This window comes from Hyla sarda, chromosome 2 (genome assembly GCF_029499605.1).
Source record: "Hyla sarda isolate aHylSar1 chromosome 2, aHylSar1.hap1, whole genome shotgun sequence".
NCBI classification, from domain to species: domain Eukaryota; kingdom Metazoa; phylum Chordata; class Amphibia; order Anura; family Hylidae; genus Hyla; species Hyla sarda.
In genome coordinates, this window is record NC_079190.1 from 371,190,592 (window position 1) to 371,211,395 (window position 20,804).

Genomic DNA, 20,804 nt, shown 5'->3' on the forward strand with positions numbered 1-20,804 from the left:
AAAAAGAGAATGTCACGAAAAAACTCAGAATATTCGGTAAAAGCATTTTCGCGTTTTGTAAAGTGACGGTCATAATTGCGAAAAAGGGCTCAGTCCTTAAGGGGTTAATAGATCTAATAGGCTGGGATTTCACTTAAATTTTTGGGAATAGAAACACCATACTTTTGCCCAAATACATACCTGTGTAGCAATGTATCATTTTAGGTTTTAATATGAAAAATAGGCCAAAACTAGAACTTTTTTCTTCTTTCAGATGAAAAAAAAGTTGGGTGGAATCCCATCCTGATTAGGGCACTGATGAATCTGCAGACAGGTTCCCTTTGATAGAACTGTAATGCCTGAAAAAAACAATTGTGAATGGAATGTCCAGCGTGGATGTCCAGGTAAAAACTTTTGTACAGCACTTTATAAAAAGCATATTGCACGGTGGAAGCAGCTGTGACGTTTCGAAGGCTTTCCGCACAGAGTCCTCAATGTGTCACAGCTGCTTCTACTGTACCCTGGGTACTATACGTTTTATGCACATCCACGCTGGACAGTCCTTCTTGATTCTCACTTAGGTTTGGAAGAGCAAAAGGTCTATTCCATTGGATTTTTAGCCATTGTTCCATTTTTTTATGAATGGTGAAGATCATGGATAATAAAGCAGTGTGAACATGTCCCAATTGGGCACACATGAAGGACTAAAACTAGAAGCCATAACTAGAAAATAGTTTAATTGAATTAGTTGAAATCATTGAAGAACAACAAGAACAACAATTGGAGGACAACCAGATCCGGAATGTGATTAAAACTCCATTTTCCACACTTGTCACCCAACACTGATCTTCCATGTATAAGATATTCTCCGAGGATTTCCTAATCTTCACTGAACAGCATCTCAATCAGATCAGACTTCAGGCACTCATCTTCTGTCAATTTCTGTGGCTGTAAATAAATGCATAGCTTTTAGGCTCTTAACCACCTATGTGAAGAATCCCTAAATCCCCATTCACTCACTGACCCATTTTTCTTGCTTTTTGTGTAAATTGCACCAAGATTTGGAACTGTACAGTCTGAGGCCGTGCCGGATCTATCAATTAGCCTGATCCTCTGTGATAAATTTGTCTAAGGCTGCATTCACATCTCGTTTTTGCAATACGGGTCCCGTATCCCGTTTCGGTAAAAAAAGCGTATGTCTCCAAACCGGACCGAAACGTATGAAACCGTATATGCCTCATGTTTTTAAACCGTATACGGGTTGAAAACTGATGTCCGTTTGCATACGTTTTAATATGTTTTCCTTGGGGTGAAAAAAAAAAACTGGTAAAGTTTTATGTTTGTCAACATTTTAAATAAAAAAAACTATTGAATCCCGCACCAAAAAAAAATTAAAATGAAAAACAGTATTGTGCAAACCGGATGTAACCATACGCACATACGGTTCAACACGTTACCATAGAACTCCATTTTAAAATAACCGTATACAGGTTGGATATGGTTTTTGACCGGGACACAAAACCGTAGTAAAACTATTTGCAATACGGTTCGATATGTTTTTTTCAATGAAACTGGATACGGCAACCGTATTGCAAAAACGAGATGTGAATGCAGCCTAACCCTACTCTGTCCCTAGACATATTTGCTCCATGCATCAGATTAAGAGGTGCCATGCTGGAGATCGTGGGGGGGGTTGTCCCAGCGGCAGACAGACCCTGCGATCAAGCATGTTATCCCTTATCTATCCATTGGATAGAGGACAACATGTCTAGGGGTGGAGTACCCCTTAAGTACCTTAAAAGGGGTACTTTGCCCCTAGACATCTTATTCCCTATCTGTGCTCAGTTTGTGAGCATGCTTTAAACACTGGTAATGGGACCAGGGCGTACAGGTTCACCCTCTGTGCTTAAAGGGGTACTCAGCCCCTGGACATAAAAGGATAGGGGATAAGATGTCAGATCGTGGGGGTCCTGCCACTGGGGACCCCGGGATCTTGGATGCAGCACCCCGTTGTCATTACTGCACAGAGCAATGACGGGCGATATCAGTATAAGTCTATGGGAGGGGGCGTGGCAGACATCTCGCCCCCTCCCATAGACTTTCATTAAGGGGGTGGGCTGTGATGTCACAAGGGGGCAGAGCTGTGACATGATGATGCTCCGGCCCCAGTATCGCCCATAATTACGCACAGAGCAAGTTTGCTCTGTGCAGTAATGAAAGCGGGGTGCCGCAGCAGAGATCCCGGGGGTCCCCAGCAGCAGGACCCCCGCGATCAGACATCTTATCACCTATCTTTTGTATAGGGGATAAGATGTTCTGGGGCGGAGTACCCCTTTAAGTACCAGTAGTGATGTTACTTTTTCAGAGCAGTTTCATCTGAAAGTTCACATTCAATAGGAGCTTGAAAAAAATGCATATACTTTTAAAAACCACCTGTAAAAACCACACAACAAGCCGTTTTGGAGGCTGCTTATCCAGGCAGTTTATGGCTTTTATAACCTGCTGGCTGGTATACTGGTAAAACATTGTTCATCTCTAGTCCTAAACCGTTACCATGTGAAGGCTACATTTAGACAGAACACTTACTGTTCCAACCTTGAGAAGAGTGGGGACACCGGTCAGCTTTAGGATTCTTTTGAATTCATTGTTCGGATCTTTCCAGCTGTAAAATAAAATACAGTGAGGGTTTGGATGGCACAGAACATGGTCCCCTATTGTCACCTGTACCAGGGCCTGCCTGCTTAAAATGTTTTGGTATGGAAGGAAACTTCCAGTCAGTCTCATCTGTTATAACATCAGAACTGATTTTATTTTTTATATAAATCAATTTAAATGTAATTACATTCTGCAATATTGAATGATGCAAAGAACAGGATCTGTTAACATGTTATGAAAATTATGAAAAAAATGTAAACAAAATTTTAAATTATTCAGTATAGAGTATGAGTGCCACGTGTAGAAATACACATGCTTACACATCTTGGCATGCCATTACATGATTGTTCTGCCACGCTGAGTGCACTTGCTCTGCTGCTGGAAGCTTCCTTTGCAATTGCCAAGCATTGATGTCCCAGATGTGCTCCTGGGATATTTAGAAGAAATGGCCAAACCACTGATTCCATTACCACATCAATGTAATGCTGAGCTGTTTGTGTACCTGGAATAAAGACTAGAGGGGTCCCGCTACCATACGATATGTCACCCCACACCAGATTCCTGGAGTTAGAAAACGGTGTGACTTTCACTCCCAAAGGCCCCTTCATGGCTGTGCCCACGTGGTCTCCAGACCAATCTCTCTATCATTGCGTCTGAGTCAAAAGCAAATCTCAGAAGAGGATTGCCCTCCATTCCAGTCTTGCTCTGCTCCATAACCTTAAAGGGGTACTCCGCTGGAAATTAAAAAAAAATTTAAAATTATTTGGTGCCAGAAAGTTACACAGATTAGTAAATTGTTTCTATTAAAAAATCTTAATCTTTCCAGTACCTATCAGCTTATGTATGCTCTAGAGGAAGTTCTTTTCTTTTTAAATTTATTTTCTGTCTGACCACCGTGCTCTCTGCTGACACCTCTGTCCATTTTAGGAACTGTCCAGATTAGGAGCAAATCCCCATAGGAAACCTATCCTACTCTGGACAGTTCGTGACATGGACAGAGGTGTCAGCAGAGAGCACTGTGGTCAGACAGAAGGGAAATTCAAAAATAAAATAATTTCTTGTGGCGCATACAGAAGCTGATGAGTACTAGAAGGATTAAGATTTTTTAATAGAAGTAATTTACAAATGGAACTTGATAGTAGAAAAACAGTCGGCAACTCACCACGCTGGTTCACGTGAGATCCTTCTTTATTGCGGCATACTCACAAATAAATGCAGGGGAGAGACAGACAAGACGGGGGGTACAACAGGTAGGCAACGGAACCGTTTCACACAGGCTACTTCCAGTGGAGTAGCCCTTTAAGGCTCATCCTTCTTAGTGCTGCAATTACAATCAATGTCGAGGAGGGAACTGTCCTACTCCCAACAATGTATGGTAGCCAGACCCCTCTAGTCTTCATTCCCGATACACTACAGCTTGGTGTTACATTTGGCAGTGGCCATTTCAATGAAGTGTCCAGGGAGCCAATTTTTAACAAGACAAGGTCAGGCCTTATGTTTGTGCTACTGTGATCAGCCAAAATGCGCTACCTTGAGGTGCAGTCTGCGGACTTGTCTCCCATTAAGCACATGTGGGGCATCACTGGTTGGTAAATGCAAATGGAGCTGCCAGCAGCAGATATTGATAATTTGCCCAAGTACATTCAGCGTGGCAGAACATTCCTCAGACAACCATTAATAACCTCTTTAATCCCATGTCAAGTCCATTTGCATATAATTAACACATCCATCGATCCTGGGATTTTCATAACTCCAAGTCTTTTCCTTCTAGACATTGAAGGGGCGGACTGATAGGGGGTACAAGACATGTACAGAGCTGTGCATGTGATAGAGACTACAGCGCTCGTCAGTACACAGTCCCTTCAATAAGCTCATTTGGTTTGCAGACAATGCTTTGAGAAGTTTGCACTAAGTCTATGGGGCAAACAAGCAGCAGGATGACAGGTACTTACTAAGCTCTCTCTCCAACTTGACAGTATATAAATACAGCCCCTTCAGGGAGATGTGTCAGCTCTTTGCGCACAACCGGCTCAGCTAGAAAACAGATAAATATAAGTCAGATACAAAAGACTTCTGCCCAGTTTAAACTTATATCACCTTTAACCCCTTAAAGGACATGTGCCGTAAGTGTACGGCACTGCATAGCACCTCTTAGTGCACAGCACCGTACATTTACAGTGCGACTGTGATATGAGCGCAGGAGCTGCGCTCGCTTCATTCCCTACAGATCCCGGCGGCTGTCAGCAGCTCAGCCAAGATGGCGGACGGAGGTCCCCTCACCTGCCTCCGTCTATCTCCCGGGGTCTTCTGCACGGATGTGCCTTCCAGCAGACAAAAGCAGAAGATCACCGATAATACTGATCAGTGCTATACCCTATGCATAGAGCTGAACAGTATTAGCAATCTAATGATTGCTATAAATAGTCCCCTATGGGGACTAAAAGTGTAAAATCCCCTCCCCCAATAAAGTTTTAAATCACCCTTTTTCCCCATAAAAGCGTAAAAAAAAGATAAAACATATTTGGTATTGTCGGGTGCGTAGTGCAAGACTTTTATATATTCCTGTGCCTGGGCACACTTTAACATACCTTCCTACGAGCCCCCGTTGGTCCAGCACAGGCCTCACGGTCCAGCAGTGCAAACCTCATTCAACTTCCTGGGGACGGAGACACCGCAGAGCCGTCGGCGTATCACCAGCCGCAGCGATGTACCTCCCCGGCCAGAGCTCCTTACATGACAGTGGGCTCAGCCTATCACAGGCTGGGCCGGGAAGGTACGTTAAAGTTTATTTTGTTTATTTTTGAGGCCCGGGCACAGGAATATATAAAAAAGTCTTGCACTACAGTTGTCCTTTAAGGTGAAAATGGGCTGAGTCCTTAAGGGGTTAAAAACAAAAAAAGGGGACCCAGAAAGTATTAAAGGGGTACTCAACTGGAATTCTTTTTTTTTTTTTTTTTTTTTTTTTTATCAACTGATGACAGAACGATAAACTGATTTGTAAATTACTTCTATTTAAAAAAATAAATAAATAATCCTTCCAGTACTTAGCTGCTGTATGCTCCACAGGAGGTTCTTTTCTTTTTGAATTTCCTTTCTGTCTGGCCACAGTGCTCTCTGCTGAAACCTCTGTCCATGTCAGAAGTGAGGATACATTGGCGTGAACTCTCATCGCATTTTGTTACTCACTCTGACCGCACCTCACCACTTCCAACCAGCACTTTGATTGATCCAGCAACCAGTGCTTTGAGTAATTCAGCTGCGGACTGTGCAGCGCACCCGTGACGTCAGACGCCATTCCAATCCCTCCAGTGCTGTACACGCTCTGTGGTGAGCGGGATATCTGAGGAGGTCAGCTGTGGTCCCCACTGAGGCTCGATTGGGGCCGGCGACATTCAGTGCGGGCAGCCACCTCAACTATAGCGCAACTGATGATCGGGACTTCCCAGCTGTGAGCACTATTATGTGCCGCTAACACTAACTGGCACCTGGTGAGCGATATAACATTGGCATGTATGCGATCATTTTTTCTCTGTGATAGACTGTCCCAGACTTTAACGTTATTTAGGACTGGCTATCCAATTTAACCCATCCCTCTCCAGTATACTTTTGCATTGCAGTATCCATTTTTTTTTATACCAATAGGATTTATTCATGTTTGGGTGATTTTATCCTTAATGTACATGACATTTTTATTGATTGTATCACTTGATATTTGAATTCTTTATAGGTGATTCTTTTATATGTGTTATTAAATATAAAAATACTATTTTCACCTAATATTCATTGTACATCCATTTTCTTGGTTGGAGTATTTGAGGACTGAGACTCTGTTACTATTTATACTTTTTCCCCACACCCACGGGTACAGTGAACCCAGTTAACCTCCTACTATTTTTGTTGTTGAGCTTTTCCCATCCTTTTGTTATTTATAATTTATAAATCTGTTTAACTTTCTGGCACCAGTTAATAAAAAAAAAAGTTTTCCAGCGGAGTACCCCTTTAAAAGGGAACCTGTCCTAGGATTTTACCATATATAATGCATAGTGATGTGTTTTGCATATTAAATTATTCCTCCTTAGCGGAAGATTTATAAAAACGTGTGAAAAGGAAGAGTGGTGCAGTTGTCCATGGCAACCAGATTGCTCCTTTCATTTTTCACAGGTCTCTTCAAAAATGAAACGCAATCTGATTGGTTGCCATGGGCAACTGCACCGCTCTTCCTCTGTACAAGTTTTGATAAATCTCCTCCATATAGTTTAGAAGTGTCCTCCGCCGGCCTCATAAGTAGTTCCCCTGGCTATAATCCCGCCCCCTCAGCGACATTGCTCTGCTCCGTCTGCTTAGAGTAATGCGGTGACGCATGCTGTCAATCATGCCGAGGGGATGTGATTACTGCGCAGGGGACGACACTTCTTCTGCCTCATTTTAGCGATCAGTGGGGGCCTGAACACCCAGACCCTGACCGATCAAAACTTTTGAAATTTTTAAAGCAATAGTATCACTCTAAAGTTAAAAATTTCCTTCACTATACTATGCTGATCCAAGAAAAAGAAAAAACACACTTATTCAGCCAATGATTAATCTTAATGATGATTGCTCGGGCACTCCATGGGAACTTTGACACAACCATCAAGGGCCTTGGATAGAGAAGAGTCACCAATAAGTATGAGCAGCATAACAGAGAATATTACTAAATAAAAACAAAGAATATTATTAAATAAAAACAAAGAATATTACTAAATAATGTAACTTTTTTTGTGTGTGCAGACTTTTCCGTCTATGGGCAGATCAGGCAGGAGGGAGCAGTAGTGCAGACTCCCCCCTGATGTCTATGGGCAGTAGGACAGACTCTCCTTGTCTATAGGCACAGCAGGCTGGAGGGGGCAGTAGTGCAGACTCTCCCCTGTCTATGGGCACAGCAGGCTGTAGGGGGCAGTAGTGCAGACTCTCCCCTGTCTATGGGCACAGCAGACTGTAGGGGGGCAGTAGTGCAGACTCTCCCTGTCTATGAGCACAGCAGGCTGTAGTGCAGACTCTCTCCTGTCTATGGGCACAGCAGGCTGTAGGAGGCAGTAGTGCAGACTCTCCCCTGTCTATGGGCACAGCAGGCTGTAGGAGGCAGTAGTGCAGACTCTCCCCTGTCTATGGGCACAGCATGCTGTAGGAGGCAGTAGTGCAGACTCTCCCCTGTCTATGGGCACAGCATGCTGTAGAGAGCAGTAGTGCAGACTCTCCCCTGTCTATGGGCACAGCAGGCTGGAGGAGGCAGTCGGGCATATGTCAGTACCTTTCACACAGTCCGGGCACCAGCTCACCCCCTCCTCAGTCTTATCCCCACAGAACAGGGCGACCACCACCTTCCCCTTGTGCTTCTCCACCTCCCGGCAATACTCCTCATAGCCGTGCACCTTCACCTCCTTGTAGCGCTCCATAGCAGCTCGCAGCACACCGCACTATAGCGCTGAATGAGCTCATGTGATCTGATTCACCACTATTCACACTCCCTGACTCCGCCTTTAAAAGGGCCAGCACAGAACCACATAAATCCTAATTGTAGTCGCTGTCAATGAAAAATGAATTAAAACCTATCCCTAACCACGTCATAAGGTGTTAATAAAGCCCCATCTAGCATAAATGTGACGTAGTAACACGGTAGTGAAGCTTCGGCGGCCATCTTTAGTGAAGTATGTAAGGGCAACGCAATGCGCCTTTTACGTTCATAAAACTTTACAGTACAACTAAATAGTCACGTTGTTGTTAGTTGAGTGTGGCAAAGATGTTTCGTAACAAATTATTCAAGCTGAATAAACTTTATTTATAACCAGCCCGCGTTTGTTCACAACATTCGCGCTGCTTAATTTGTATCTAAAAAAAAACCGCTTCCACGCATGTGACTGATCACATGGGCATGACGTCATTAAAGGTCCTTCAACATCTACCTAGCTCACTCTAGGCGTACTGTGGCTGTCCAGCTGTTGTAAAACAACTCCCATCATGCCCTGACAGCCGACTGTCAGGGCATGATGGGAGTGGTTTTACAACAGCTGGACGGCGACAGGGGTTGGGAAACAATGACCTAACTGAGGCCGGTGACGTCATTAAAGGTCCTTGAATTAAATCCTCTCTCAGTTTTGGTCCGGGCAGGGACTCGTAGTTGGTAAGCAGTTGCTATGGCGCCGCTTTAAACTGCTGTGTAGAGGGAAAATGGAAGACCGGAGCGAGACATTTAGGGGACATTGACCATGTATGACTGGAGGAGATCTTATTGTAGATTTTGCGGCCATGGCTCTGGAGCGTCATCCACAGGTGCTTCCTGTGAATTACAGCAAGGGGACACAGGTGAGTGGGGACTGTATGTTCTGGGACATGTCAGGATATATATATATATATATATATATATATATATATTACGTCTGGGGTCATCTGTATTTGGCATCACCAGGGCTTGGCCTATGCCCCGCATCCCTGAAGATGCTTCTTAGGTCTGGTTCACATCTACACCACAGCAGTACGTAGGGAGATGTGTAACTAAATGTGTGCTATACCCATATGTGATAGCCTGGGGGAGTAGGGTATGGGGAGTGTAGCTGTGCGGTGACTAAAGGGTGTCTAGTTAACCCTTTCTATTCGTGATGCCAGGGTGCGGGCTCCTCTGTAATGCTTGTACTACCGCCACCCTTCCCAAGAGCGATAGGGAAGTATAGAATTGAATGTCCACAACTGGAGAGTCGGACAGTTGGAACTTTACTGAAAATTTTATGCAAGCTTCATAACCGGAACAGTCTCTATACACGCAAAGTCTCTTAGAGATTGACAGTGGTTGGGACCTTAAGCGTTTTAGAGTCCTTAGACTGATATGCACTGTTCCACTGGATTTAGAGGATTTAGTTGCGGTCCAGTAGTCACGCTAGCTTTAGCTGGGATTAGTTTAGAACTCACGTTTTAGTTTAGGCTGAGGCCGGTAGGTTTTCTGGCCTAGCATGTCCTTGAAAGTTGCATAGATCCATCCTGCTTGTCCGGCAGCAACCCAAGAGAGGGATAATTGGCCACAGCTCCCTTATATGGGAAGGGGCTGGACTAGAGCTAATTGGTCCAATACTTCTGTCAATCACCTTTACATAGAATTATGGGTAAACATGTGACCCAAGGACCTCCAAAAGGTCCTCTAACATACCATAGAGGAATTAACATAGTCACATGACCGAAGGTCCTTTGACGCTAACAAGGTAACTATACTATACATTATATTAAATATAAACTAGGGATCGACCGATATCGTTTTTTTTAGGGCCGATACCGATAATCGGTGGAGGTTAGAGCCTATAGCAGATAACTTATACCGATATTCCGGTATAAGTTATCGGCTATTTATCCCCCCGCGATTTAAATCAATGCACTGCAGGGGCTTTTGTGGTGCCATAGGCCGCCGCCGCCATCACCCGCTTCTCTCCCCCTACCTGTCAGGGTGGTCCGGGCCATCCATCCTTCCTGTAGTGTCTGGCGGCATTCCGGGTGGAGGGTGAATCGGTCCGGGCTGTCCTTCTTCTCCCGGGGTCATCTTCTCCACTCCGGGCAGGCTCCGGCCTAGTAACGCAGCATAGACGCCGCTGCGCAGTGACGCCTGTGCGCAGCGACGCACCTGACGTCATGGCGTAGCAGCGTCTATGCAGCGTACTAGGCCGGAGCCTGCCTGGAGTGGAGAAGACGACCCCCGGAGAAGAACAGCCTGGACCGGTTCACCCTCCACCCGGAATGCCGCCAGACAGTACAGGAAGGATGGATGGCCCGGACCACCCCCATTACGGGTAAGTTTATTTTTTTTTATTGACTCGGAGGGTGGGGGAGGGGCCCGACCGTTATAGCGGTATGGGCAAAAATCCATACCGTTGGAGAAAAAAAAAACGGTATCCGGTTCATACCGGTGTAGCGCCCAGCACTACGGTGGGGGGTGCGACGCGGTGCGGTGGGTCGGGGGGGGGGGCGTGGCATTATCGGCTTATCGGCAAGGTAATTGCCGATACCGATAATGCCCAAAATCGTGATTATCGGCCATACCGATAATCGGTCGATCCCCAATATAAACATTATTAAATATGTACACATAAACATTATAGACTTAGAAAAAGAAGAGAGGTGACGAGGGGCTGTCCCACCTGGGGAACCCTACCTGAACGTAGTAACTCTGACTTTGGGGACCACCATACAAGGTACGGTATGCAATAGGTACCGGGACACCACACATACACTTCCATTATGTCACATATAACTAAAATACAAAAGCGCTCCCTCGTAACACCTGCAGCATAAAAATGAAAAATAGGCGAGCCACGGGTTAACTCCCCTAAAACGGTTGTGCAAATTCTGGCACGACACGTATATGCACTAGTTCATTTAAGGCTGCTGCACATTCCTCCTCATAATAGATTCCAATATCACGCCAAACTCCACGGAGGATAATAGGCGCTGCCAGTAGGTGATCCGGGGGTGATAATAAAAACGTATTTTATTAAAACATGCTACCCATTACAAGACCGGACCGGACCTACTGGCAGCGCCTATTATCCTCCGTGGAGTTTGGAGTGGTATTGGAATCTATTATGTCACACATGACTATGTCTTGTTCAATGTGCGACTGGCTTTGATTTGATTTATTTATTTGTGGTATAGAATAATTCTCCATACTAGACTTTTTATGCAGCACAAAAATATAAGTTAAGGCTTGACACAATTGTTATGAATCTAGACGCCAGCAAAAAAAAGTCAGGACCAGGAAGCTGCACCTCACATAACATGGTCTCATATGATTAGTCATTAGGGACCCTTCTCATCTTTCCTTGTCACAGTAATTACGGTCTCCTCACCTCCCCCTGTGTGTCACAGTTATTACTGTCCCCTTATCTCTCTCTTGTGTGTGTCAGTCATAACTGTCCCTTCAGATCTCCCTGTGTCAGTCATAACTGTCCCTTCATATCTCCGTTTCACAGTCATAACTGTCCCTTCATATCTCCGTTTCACAGTCATAACTGTCCCTTCATATCTCCCTGTGTCACAGTCATAACTGTCCCTTCATATCTCCCTGTGTCACAGTCATAACTGTCCCTTCATATCTCCCTGTGTCACAGTCATTACTGTCCCCTCACCTCTCCCTGTGTCAGTCATAACTGTCCCCTCATATCTCCCTGTGTCACAGTCATAACTGTCCCTTCATATCTACCTGTGTCACAGTCATTATTGTCCCCTCTCCTCTCCCTGTGTCACAGTCATTACTGTCCCCTCATATCTCCCTGTGTCAGTCATAACTGTCCCTTCATATCTCCCTGTGTCACAGTCATAACTGTCCCTTCATATCTCCCTGTGTCAGTCATTACTGTCCCCTCACCTCTCCCTGTGTCAGTCATAACTGTCCCCTCATATCTCCCTGTGTCACAGTCATAACTGTCCCTTCATATCTACCTGTGTCACAGTCATTATTGTCCCCTCACCTCTCCCTGTGTCACAGTCATTACTGTCCCCTCATATCTCCCTGTGTCACAGTCATAACTGTCCCTTCATATCTCCCTGTGTCACAGTCATTACTGTCCCTTCATATCTCCCTGTGTCAGTCACAACTGTCCCTTCATATCTCCCTGTGTCACAGTCATAACTGTCCCTTCATATCTCCCTGTGTCACAGTCATTACTGTCCCCTCATATCTCCCTGTGTCAGTCATAACTGTCCCTTCATATCTCCGTGTCACAGTCATAACTGTCCCTTCATATCTCCCTGTGTCACAGTCATAACTGTCCCCTCATATCTCCCTGTGTCACAGTCATAACTGTCCCTTCATATCTCCCTGTGTCAGTCATAACTGTCCCCTCATATCTCCCTGTGTCACAGTCATAACTGTCCCTTCATATCTCCCTGTGTCACAGTCATAACTGTCCCTTCATATCTCCCTGTGTCACAGTCATTATTGTCCCCTCACCTCTCCCTGTGTCACAGTCATAACTGTCCCCTCATATCTCCCTTGTGTGTCACAATCATTAGGGTTATACTCCCCTCCACCTCCATTCCCACGCTGATCCCCTCATTCGGCATCCAGTGTTCAGTATCAGATGTCTTCGGTCAGCACTCCTGTGTCATGTGACTTCTGCAACCAATAGAAGCCTTGCGGTGATGCCCTGTATTTCTGAGTATGGAGCGCCACTGATGAGATGATTGGCTGCAGTGGGGACCAGACATCCGCTGCTCATGTAACACCGGAACTCGACCATAGGCAGAAAGTGGGATCAGTGCAGAAACATAGGCAGAGGTTAAAAAAAAAAATTATATAATTTTTTTTTTTTTGTTGGGGTATGGACAATCCTTGGAAAGGGCTGACAAAAACCTGAGGGCCACCACAAAATTCTTAGATGCCATCTCAACCTGGCGCCCGGGATTTGTCAAGCCCTAGGAGAGAGGAGAAGTTGGACCACTTGGACCCCTAGCAATCTGTCTTTTACGATGTGCATTTTCATGACATGTAGTATAAGGCATACTGTAGATCTTTAGGCATAATGCCCTGCTTATGGAGTGTGCTGTAGTATTGTTAGACAACGGCCACCACCAGTTGTGTTATTCAATAAAAAGCATTACGGACAACACCTTTTGTGTAATGCAATACACTTCATCAGGTTTAACACAACACTTTAGGTGTGAATTACTGTAAAGAACAATGAAAAAAAAAACACAGGTAATGGGCATCCCGCACATTTTTGTTCAGTTCGTTGTTTAATGCAAACTGAAAAGCAGTTGAAAAAAGGTCTGAGACTACACTTACATGTTGTGGTGAGTCTGCCTACTGACTCCCAAAAGACCCCCCACCACAACCCCTGACTGTATAATCCTGCCCATCACCTGATATTTAATCCATTATTAAAATTAAGTTAGTGCTATCTGACGGATTCCTTGAATTGTCAGACAAGCGATAAGGCTGAACATTCTTTCGGCAGATCCATTCAGAATGGCATTACTGCATGTGGGGACAGCAGGTCCTAGCATCGCCCTCTGGAACTGTGGTGTAATCCCGGCCTAAACCCTTATCTCAGGAAAGGAAGAGCATATCAAGAAACTGTAAAAAGGTGTGTGATCAGGACAGCCTACGCTATGTATTGAAAATGTAATCTAATTTTTGGGGGGTTAGCCACAAGTCCTCCTTAACAGAGCTGAGAGCAGGTGAAGAAAAAAAACAAAAAAAAATTTAACTCTGTATTTACTTGTGCTGATCCTGCACCAGTGCCAGTTCCCGCTGTCAAGTGCTTCTTGCTCTCCTCTCGACAAAGAAAATGCCTGCTCTGCCAATCACTGGGTGAGGCGGGTCACCACTACCGCACATTGGTTTAATCTATATTTCCTGTGTGAGTTGTAAGGAGAGAAGGAACTGCTCAGCAGGGAGACTAGGCTCCAGTTAGGGATCAGTGGCAAGTGAGTACAGTTTTTTATTTATTTAATTTTTTCCCTCTTAAAGGGGTCATCCGCCGTGATTTTAGTACATACCCGGCAGACAGTAATGCACATTCTTAGGAAGGATCTGCTCTTGTCTTGGGGCTAAATGGCTATGTTGTCAGATTACCATAATACTGTGGCTAGCTTTATGTGAACTGGTATTTCCTTTTTTGAGTTTTCTTCTTTGCCTACAAATCCCATAAGTGGGAAGCCTATCAGGCTGAATTTGTGGGAGGGGCTTTGGCTATTTAACATCCATCGGCCCCTCCCTATGGGCGTATGCTGGGTTGGCGAAATTGCGGGGGTTCTTTCGTTGCGTATGCTGGGTCAGGTGTGTGGTGGTGCAGGTAAGTGCCGGGTGACCGGCAGGTTTCTTTTACTGGGGCCCTGGTCTGTTGCTATTTGCTCCCCTCGTTTGGCGGGTAGGCGGCGGTCCGTCGGTGCACGTGGGTCTCCCTGTGCCGGCGTCTCACGTGTAACACGGGGCTCTGAACGGGCGGAGTCACAGCATGCCAGTGAGCCGGCGGTATAGCTCCACGGATGGCCAGCAGGTGGCGCTGAAAAAAAAAAAAATGTGTGTGTGAGGAAATGTGTTAGGCTTACAGAGTGTATTGGTACCATGCAGTAACAAGGGGCTGGCTCATGGTGCACCGGTGTCAGGCCACAGTTCCTGACACATGCACTGTCGCAGACAAGGGGCAGCTTGTAAAGTTAATAATACCATAATCCATATTACTGTGGCTTCGGTTTAGGGGGGGGGGGGTGGTCATGCATATCGGGGTACCGGGTCAGAGGCTTGGGGTAGTCAAGTAATTAGTGGGGTTGGGGTAGTTTCAGGCATAGGGGGGGGGGGGCTAGGGGGGGTCAGCATGTATGGGTCAGAGGTGGTAGGTGGCGCGTAAACCATATGGTTAGTACACTGTTAGTTTCTCTTGCAGATTAGGTGGGCTGTATCCAGTTAGGTGGTCGTTACGTTCCTGGTCATTGCAAACTTGGCTACGGTCAGTACCAACCGTACGGCGGTTGTTCATGTTATTTATTCACGTTTCACGGTGGTCATCACTTTCGCTAGCAGACGCTAGTTCACGTCATTTCAGTCAAATGCTTAATACTCCTGTTACATTAGTTAATGTTACGCACTACTGCTGGTACACATAGGCCCTGAATCACTGTATATCTAACTCGACATGTCAGATAGGGTTCAAGGCGTCATTGCTACTGTCACGCATACAGAGCATTTCGTTTACACGGGTAGTGGTCACTGCGATCTTGACTCTTCTTCAAGGGTGACCACTTGCCTGCGGTGGTTGCTGACACGTCTTCAGAGCCATCGCTAGTTAGTTAGAAACGGTGCACACTGTAATCTTGACTCGCAGTCAGGAGGTGTTCACGGTTTAATTATTCATGACTATACGCGTCATGCACACGTTCTCGGTCAGACACACGGTCAGGCCTCGTTTCAAACTATTCAGGTGGTACTCTGGGTCGCACTGGCACTACGGTCAGCACTCTTGGGTTCGGCCACATTGCACGGGCAGTCTGCAGCTGTAAGCTAACATTAAGTATGTATTCGGTTGTTTGCAGGGTTACAGTCGATTTGCTGTTCGTTTCAGACGTCTTACTGTTGTGTTACAGTGGTGGTAAGGTCAGTCAGTACTCAGCAAGGGGGGTACACGTTTCTCATATCTGGTGACTCACGATTACCGTTTTGTTTCCCCGGCACCCGTTACGGCCCGGACAGGTCATGTCTCACGTGTCAGACATAGAGGACCCGATGTCCATCCCTGATACACCAGCTAGAAGCTCCGTGCGAGGGACGCCCTCCTCTGCAGCTTACAGGGCTTGGACGATCCCCAAATTGATGGAGGAATTGCGCAAGAGAGCAATTCCATTTCCAGCAACCGCCCGAAAAGCAGAGTTGTACAAACTCCTCATGGCGGATCAGGGGGCTGGCGACAGTCAGGAGGGGACCTCGGGCCAGTCCACCCTCTCTGAACTGCATGCAATGATGACTTTCATGTTGGGCAGGCTGGATTCTCTGGAGAGAAGGGGCATTCAGGGGCCTCCAGCTCCAGCAGCATTGCAGGCGCCAACGCCTACACAGATGTCTGCCCCTGTTCCGGTAGGCAACCCAGGTAGGCGCTCTGGGCCACCAAGGGTGTCACCAGTCCATTTTGTCCCAGCAGCCCTGAGAAAGGACATACTGGAAGGGAAGGACATCAATTTGGCGGCCCTGTTGCTATCTGCCTTCGACGTTGAGGACACTAGAACGGTAGCGTGCGCTGACTTATCTGTTGTCCTTAAGAGTAAGGACACCAGGCTGAAACGGAAGCTAAATATCCACGAGTTTGTGATAGCCTTCAGCAAATACAGGGAGGTGATATGCTCAGCCAGGCCGGAGCGCAGAGAGGAGCTCGACCTGTATTTGCTGAGTGTTACTGAATACGCATACAAATACGGTGGTACCCATTTCTACGATTATCATAGAAGTTTCTCAGCCATGGCAGCGGCGGCCTTCAGCCAAGATGGGTACCTCACGGACTGGAGCATCGAAGATTCACAGATGTTCTGCAGCCACTTTGCAAATCTCAAATTCCCCGCATGTGCCGCCTGTCAATCAATCACGCATACTACGGCGTGGTGTGTAGGGCTGGCTCAACAGGGCGCCACCAGACCGTCCACTTCCACGGACAGTTTCAGCAGGTCCGCACCTTCCGTGGATAAGTTGGGCCGTCCAGTACACTATCTCGGAGGCTCACAAATTTGTAACAACTATAACATGTCTTCGTGCAACTTCAGCAATTGCAGGTTATTACACGTCTGCTTCTACTGCTTCAGGGCACATCCGGGCTCTGCATGTAGGCAGAAAGGGCCAGCATGACTAGGCGGGGTACGTACCCCAGTCCTGGCCGCTCTGCTCGCGGATCACCCGGACCCAGATTGGGTCCAATGGTTGATCAATAGTTTTGATAGAGGCTTCCACGCCGGCATGGTCAGACTGCCGCAGGCCACATTTGAGTGCGACAATCTGCTGTCTGCCGTAAACGATCCCGCTGTTGTCACTGAATTAATAAATGCTGAGCTAATGAAAGGTTATATGATTGGCCCCTTGTTAGTTTCTCCATTCAGGTCTTGGAGGGTCAGTCCGGTAGGGGTGGTAACAGGCAAGTTCAATGGGAAAAAGAGACTGATATTTGACTTGTCGGCTCCTCATGGGTCACTTGTCCCCAGTATCAACTCTCTCATTCCATCCGAGGAGTTTAGCATGCATTATTCTTCCATAGACCAGGCTATTCAGGTCATCTTGGCGCTCGGCCCAGGGACTTGGATGGCGAAGGCGGATATCACTGACGCCTTCAAGTTGCTGCCATTGCACAGGGACCAGTGGCAATGGTTTGGGCTCAAATGGCAGGGGGCATATTATTTTGCTTCCAAGTTGACTTTCGAATGCAAGAGCAGCCCGTGGCTGTTTGACCAACTGGCCCAGGCATTGCACTGGCTGCTGGTTAATGTCTCTGGATGCAGCCAGGTCATCCATTATCTGGATGACTTTCTTCTGCTCAGTCGCCCGAGGGAAGAGCCGGACCAGTTGGTCAGATTGCTGAAACTGTTCACTGATATTGGGGTGCCAGTGTCTCCCAAGAAAACGGTCGGTCCATCTAAGTGTCTCACCTTTCTGGGAGTAATCCTAGATTCAGTCGCAATGCAAGTCAGCTTTCCCACTGACAAACTCAACCGTATCAGAGACACTATCCACAAGTACACGGTCTCCCAGGTCACGACCAAGGGCGAGTTGCAGAGCTTGCTGGGAATGCTGGCATTTGCTATGCGAGCAATCCCGCAGGGCAGAGCGTTCGTATCCAGAATATTGTCTTTGCTGCATGGTGTCCCTCATCAACACAGTAGGGTTTGGTTAGATTGCCAAGCCCTGGCTGACCTGAACATGTGGGATAGGTTCATGGCACAATGGAATGGGACGGCTATGTTTGTCCCGCCAGCCTCCGAGTTGTCCCCCAAGATCTGCACCGATGCGTCATCTTCCATCGGTTATGGTGCAGTGTGGGGCGGCAGGTGGATGGCGGGCCAATGGTCCAAGCAGGTATTGGCTCTGGCAGGCTTCAGCAGCACTTCGGCACTTTTTGAGGTTTTACCCATTGTAGCAGCTGCAGTGACATGGGGCGACAAGTGGTCAGGGCAGACGGTGGAGTTTCAGTGTGACAATCAGGCGACAGTTGCCATAGTCAACAAGGGCAGTTCCGGGCATGCTACTGTCATGTCATTCATGCGCAGACTAGTCTGGGTGTCCTTACAACACAACTTCAATTTTGTAGCCAGACACATACCGGGGGTAGACAACACGGCCGCAGATGCTCTGTCCAGGGCTAATTTCCATCTCTTTTCACAGGTGGCTCCGCAAGCAGACGCAGTAGGAACACAACCCCCTTGCCTGGCACAATTAATCTTGGACTGAATTATTACACACAGGTGGCCCGGGAGTTAATGTCGGACGCCTTAGCCCCCAATACCAGAAAGGCCTATCGTGCAGCACACGACACCTTCAGGTCATATCTGTCGCAACATAGCATCCCCTTTTCTTACGACACCACTATCATTCTATCTTTCATCGGTTTCTGCCACTCTTCTCTGCACCTGTCTCATAGCACTATCAAATCTTACCTTTCAGGCATTCAGTCAAGGCTGCGCTCAGAGGGGTGGTGGCTCGTAGTGCCACAGCGCCACCTCTCAGGAAACCGATCAGCGGCGAGCTGTTCCGAGCCATGTCTGACGCATTAGCCAATAACCCGTTTGGCTTCGAGCGCAGTCTGATAATCAAATCTGCCATTTATCTAGCCTTCTATGGCTTCCTCCGGCCGGGTGAATTTTCATGTGTCAGGCGGGGAGCGACACATCCACAGAAGGCTCATTTAAGGTGGCAGGGTTCTTGGTTCGAAGTTTCACTGTCTATCACAAAAACTTGTAGGTGGGGGGCGGTGGTTAAGTATTTTCCTTCAGGCAACAACTGGTGCCCGGTGGCAGTGTTGGCACAACTGGTTGAGTTCCTCCATGATAAGCCTCCGGAGTCGCCACTGTTGCCTTTCGGTGGGGGTGCTCTTACCACTTCTCTTTTCACATCGCATGTCCGCACGCTGCTTGGCAATTTAGGACACAACCCCAGAGAGTTCTCAGGTCACTCATTCCGCATAGGAGCAGCATCGGCGGCCTCCAGGCACAAAGTGCCTGTACATGTCATCCAGAAGTTGGGGAGGTGGCGTTCTGATGCATATACCACTTATGTCCCAGATCCCTCAAGGGAAATGGCAGAGGCATTTCAATTTTTGGCATTATAAATAAATGATACTTAATTACCCTAACTGGTGGTGTATTTTTGCCCTCTATAGGCGGACCCTCAACGCGGTTTTCAGGCACACCTCAACCGCTGTTCTATGTTATAAGTAGAGTTTTGTGTTAGGTATTGGTAAATCTAGTTTCTTGCAGGTGGCCTTGGCAGGAGATAACAGGTAAGCCCATGCACGGTTCAAAGTCCTGACCACAAGTGGGAAGCCTATCAGGCTGAATTTGTGGGAGGGGCTTTGGCTATTTAACATCCATCGGCCCCTCCCTCTGGCCGTATGCTGGGTTGGCGAAACCCACCCTCCTCACCCTTTTCTTCATCACCATACATAAGGGAATGCCCTCTATAGGCGGACCCTCGACGCGGTTTTCAGGCACACCTCAACCGCTGTTCTATGTTATAAGTAGAGTTTTGTGTTAGGTCTTGGTAAATCTAGTTTCTTGCAGGTGGCCTTGGCAGGAGGTAAGCCCATGCACGGTTCAAAGTCCTGACCACAATTCCATTTTCCACCACCCCACCCAATGAAACATAAATGAGCTGCATCCATTCAAAAGACTTGTTGTTTTCAATCAGGGTGCCTACAGCTGTTGCATTAGTTACAGATTGATTCCCCCACCCATTGAAGCAGACAGGCTCCCTGTCATCAGCTGACTAGTGAGGTCAGGTCTCGGCCCCATCGCAACCTGGGAAAAATCTGAGACAACAGTCATTTTGTATGCTGTTAAAAATAAATATTGGGGTGAAAATCACAGGAGAATTGTGAGGAAACCGTCACACACAGGTAGAGACACTATATTAGGAACTACACTAACTTTACAGCCCCTGTAGCATAGTCAAATAAAAAAAATTCCTGGAATGCCCCCTTTAACTCCTTTAGGACCCAGCCCATTTTCATCTTAAAGGACAACTGTAGTGGTACCGTTTTACATATGCCCGTGCCCGGGCCTCAAAAATAAACAAAATTAACTCATACATACCTTCCTACGAGCCCCCGTTTGTCCGGCACAGGCCTCACGGTCTGGCAGTGTTGACGTCATTCCACTTCCTGGGGACGGGGACGCCACATAGCCGTCGCGTATCACCGGCCGCAGCGATGTCCCGCCCCGGCTGGTGATAGGCTGAGCCCACTGTCATGTAAGGAGCTCTAGCTGGCTTCTTACATGACAGTGGGCTCAGCCTATCACCAGCCGGGGAGGTACATCGCTGCGGCCGGTGATACGCGACGGCTCTGTGGCATCCCCGTCTCCAGGAAGTGGAATGAAGTCAGCACTGCCGGACCGTGAGGCCTGTGCCGGACCAACGGGGGCTCGTAGGAAGGTATGTATGAGTTAATTTTGTTTTATTTTTGAGGCAC

At 47.0% G+C, this 20,804-nt stretch overlaps 2 protein-coding genes across 3 annotated transcripts in view; one reads left to right on the plus strand and one right to left on the minus strand.

Annotated features, from left to right (window-relative positions):
* Nucleotides 1-688: 688 nt before the first annotated feature.
* TXNDC17 (thioredoxin domain containing 17) lies at nt 689-8,278 on the minus strand. The gene is made up of 4 exons (XM_056560767.1): nt 7,922-8,278; nt 4,587-4,668; nt 2,566-2,641; nt 689-927 (listed from the first exon to the last, which is right to left on the minus strand). Exons 1-4 carry the CDS (start codon nt 8,064-8,066, stop codon nt 859-861), a joined length of 372 nt encoding a protein of 123 aa, XP_056416742.1. The 5' UTR covers nt 8,067-8,278; the 3' UTR covers nt 689-858.
* A 372-nt stretch (nt 8,279-8,650) lies between these two features.
* KIAA0753 (KIAA0753 ortholog) overlaps nt 8,651-20,804 on the plus strand; it is a 58,591-nt gene continuing 46,437 nt past the window's right edge. Inside the window, exon 1 of one of the 2 annotated variants that reach the window (XM_056558418.1) lies at nt 8,651-8,791. Coding sequence is in view for 1 of the 2 variants with exons in the window: in XM_056558417.1 (XP_056414392.1) it covers nt 8,881-8,973 (93 nt within the window). In the remaining variant the exon portion in view is untranslated. Of the gene's footprint in view, nt 8,974-20,804 lie in introns of both variants that reach the window. The other variant, XM_056558417.1, reaches the window with a different exon arrangement.

Excerpts from the sequence above, each read along its gene's own strand:
- TXNDC17 (XM_056560767.1), bottom strand. The coding sequence starts at position 8,066 with ATGGAGCGCTACAAGGAGGTGAAGGTGCACGGCTATGAGGAGTATTGC. Across the intron at positions 2,642-4,586 it reads CAAGTTGGAGAGAGAGCTTA|CTGGAAAGATCCGAACAATG; the intron begins GTAAGTACCTGT and ends TTTATTTTACAG. Across the intron at positions 928-2,565 it reads CTCTTCTCAAGGTTGGAACA|CCACAGAAATTGACAGAAGA; the intron begins GTAAGTGTTCTG and ends ATTTATTTACAG.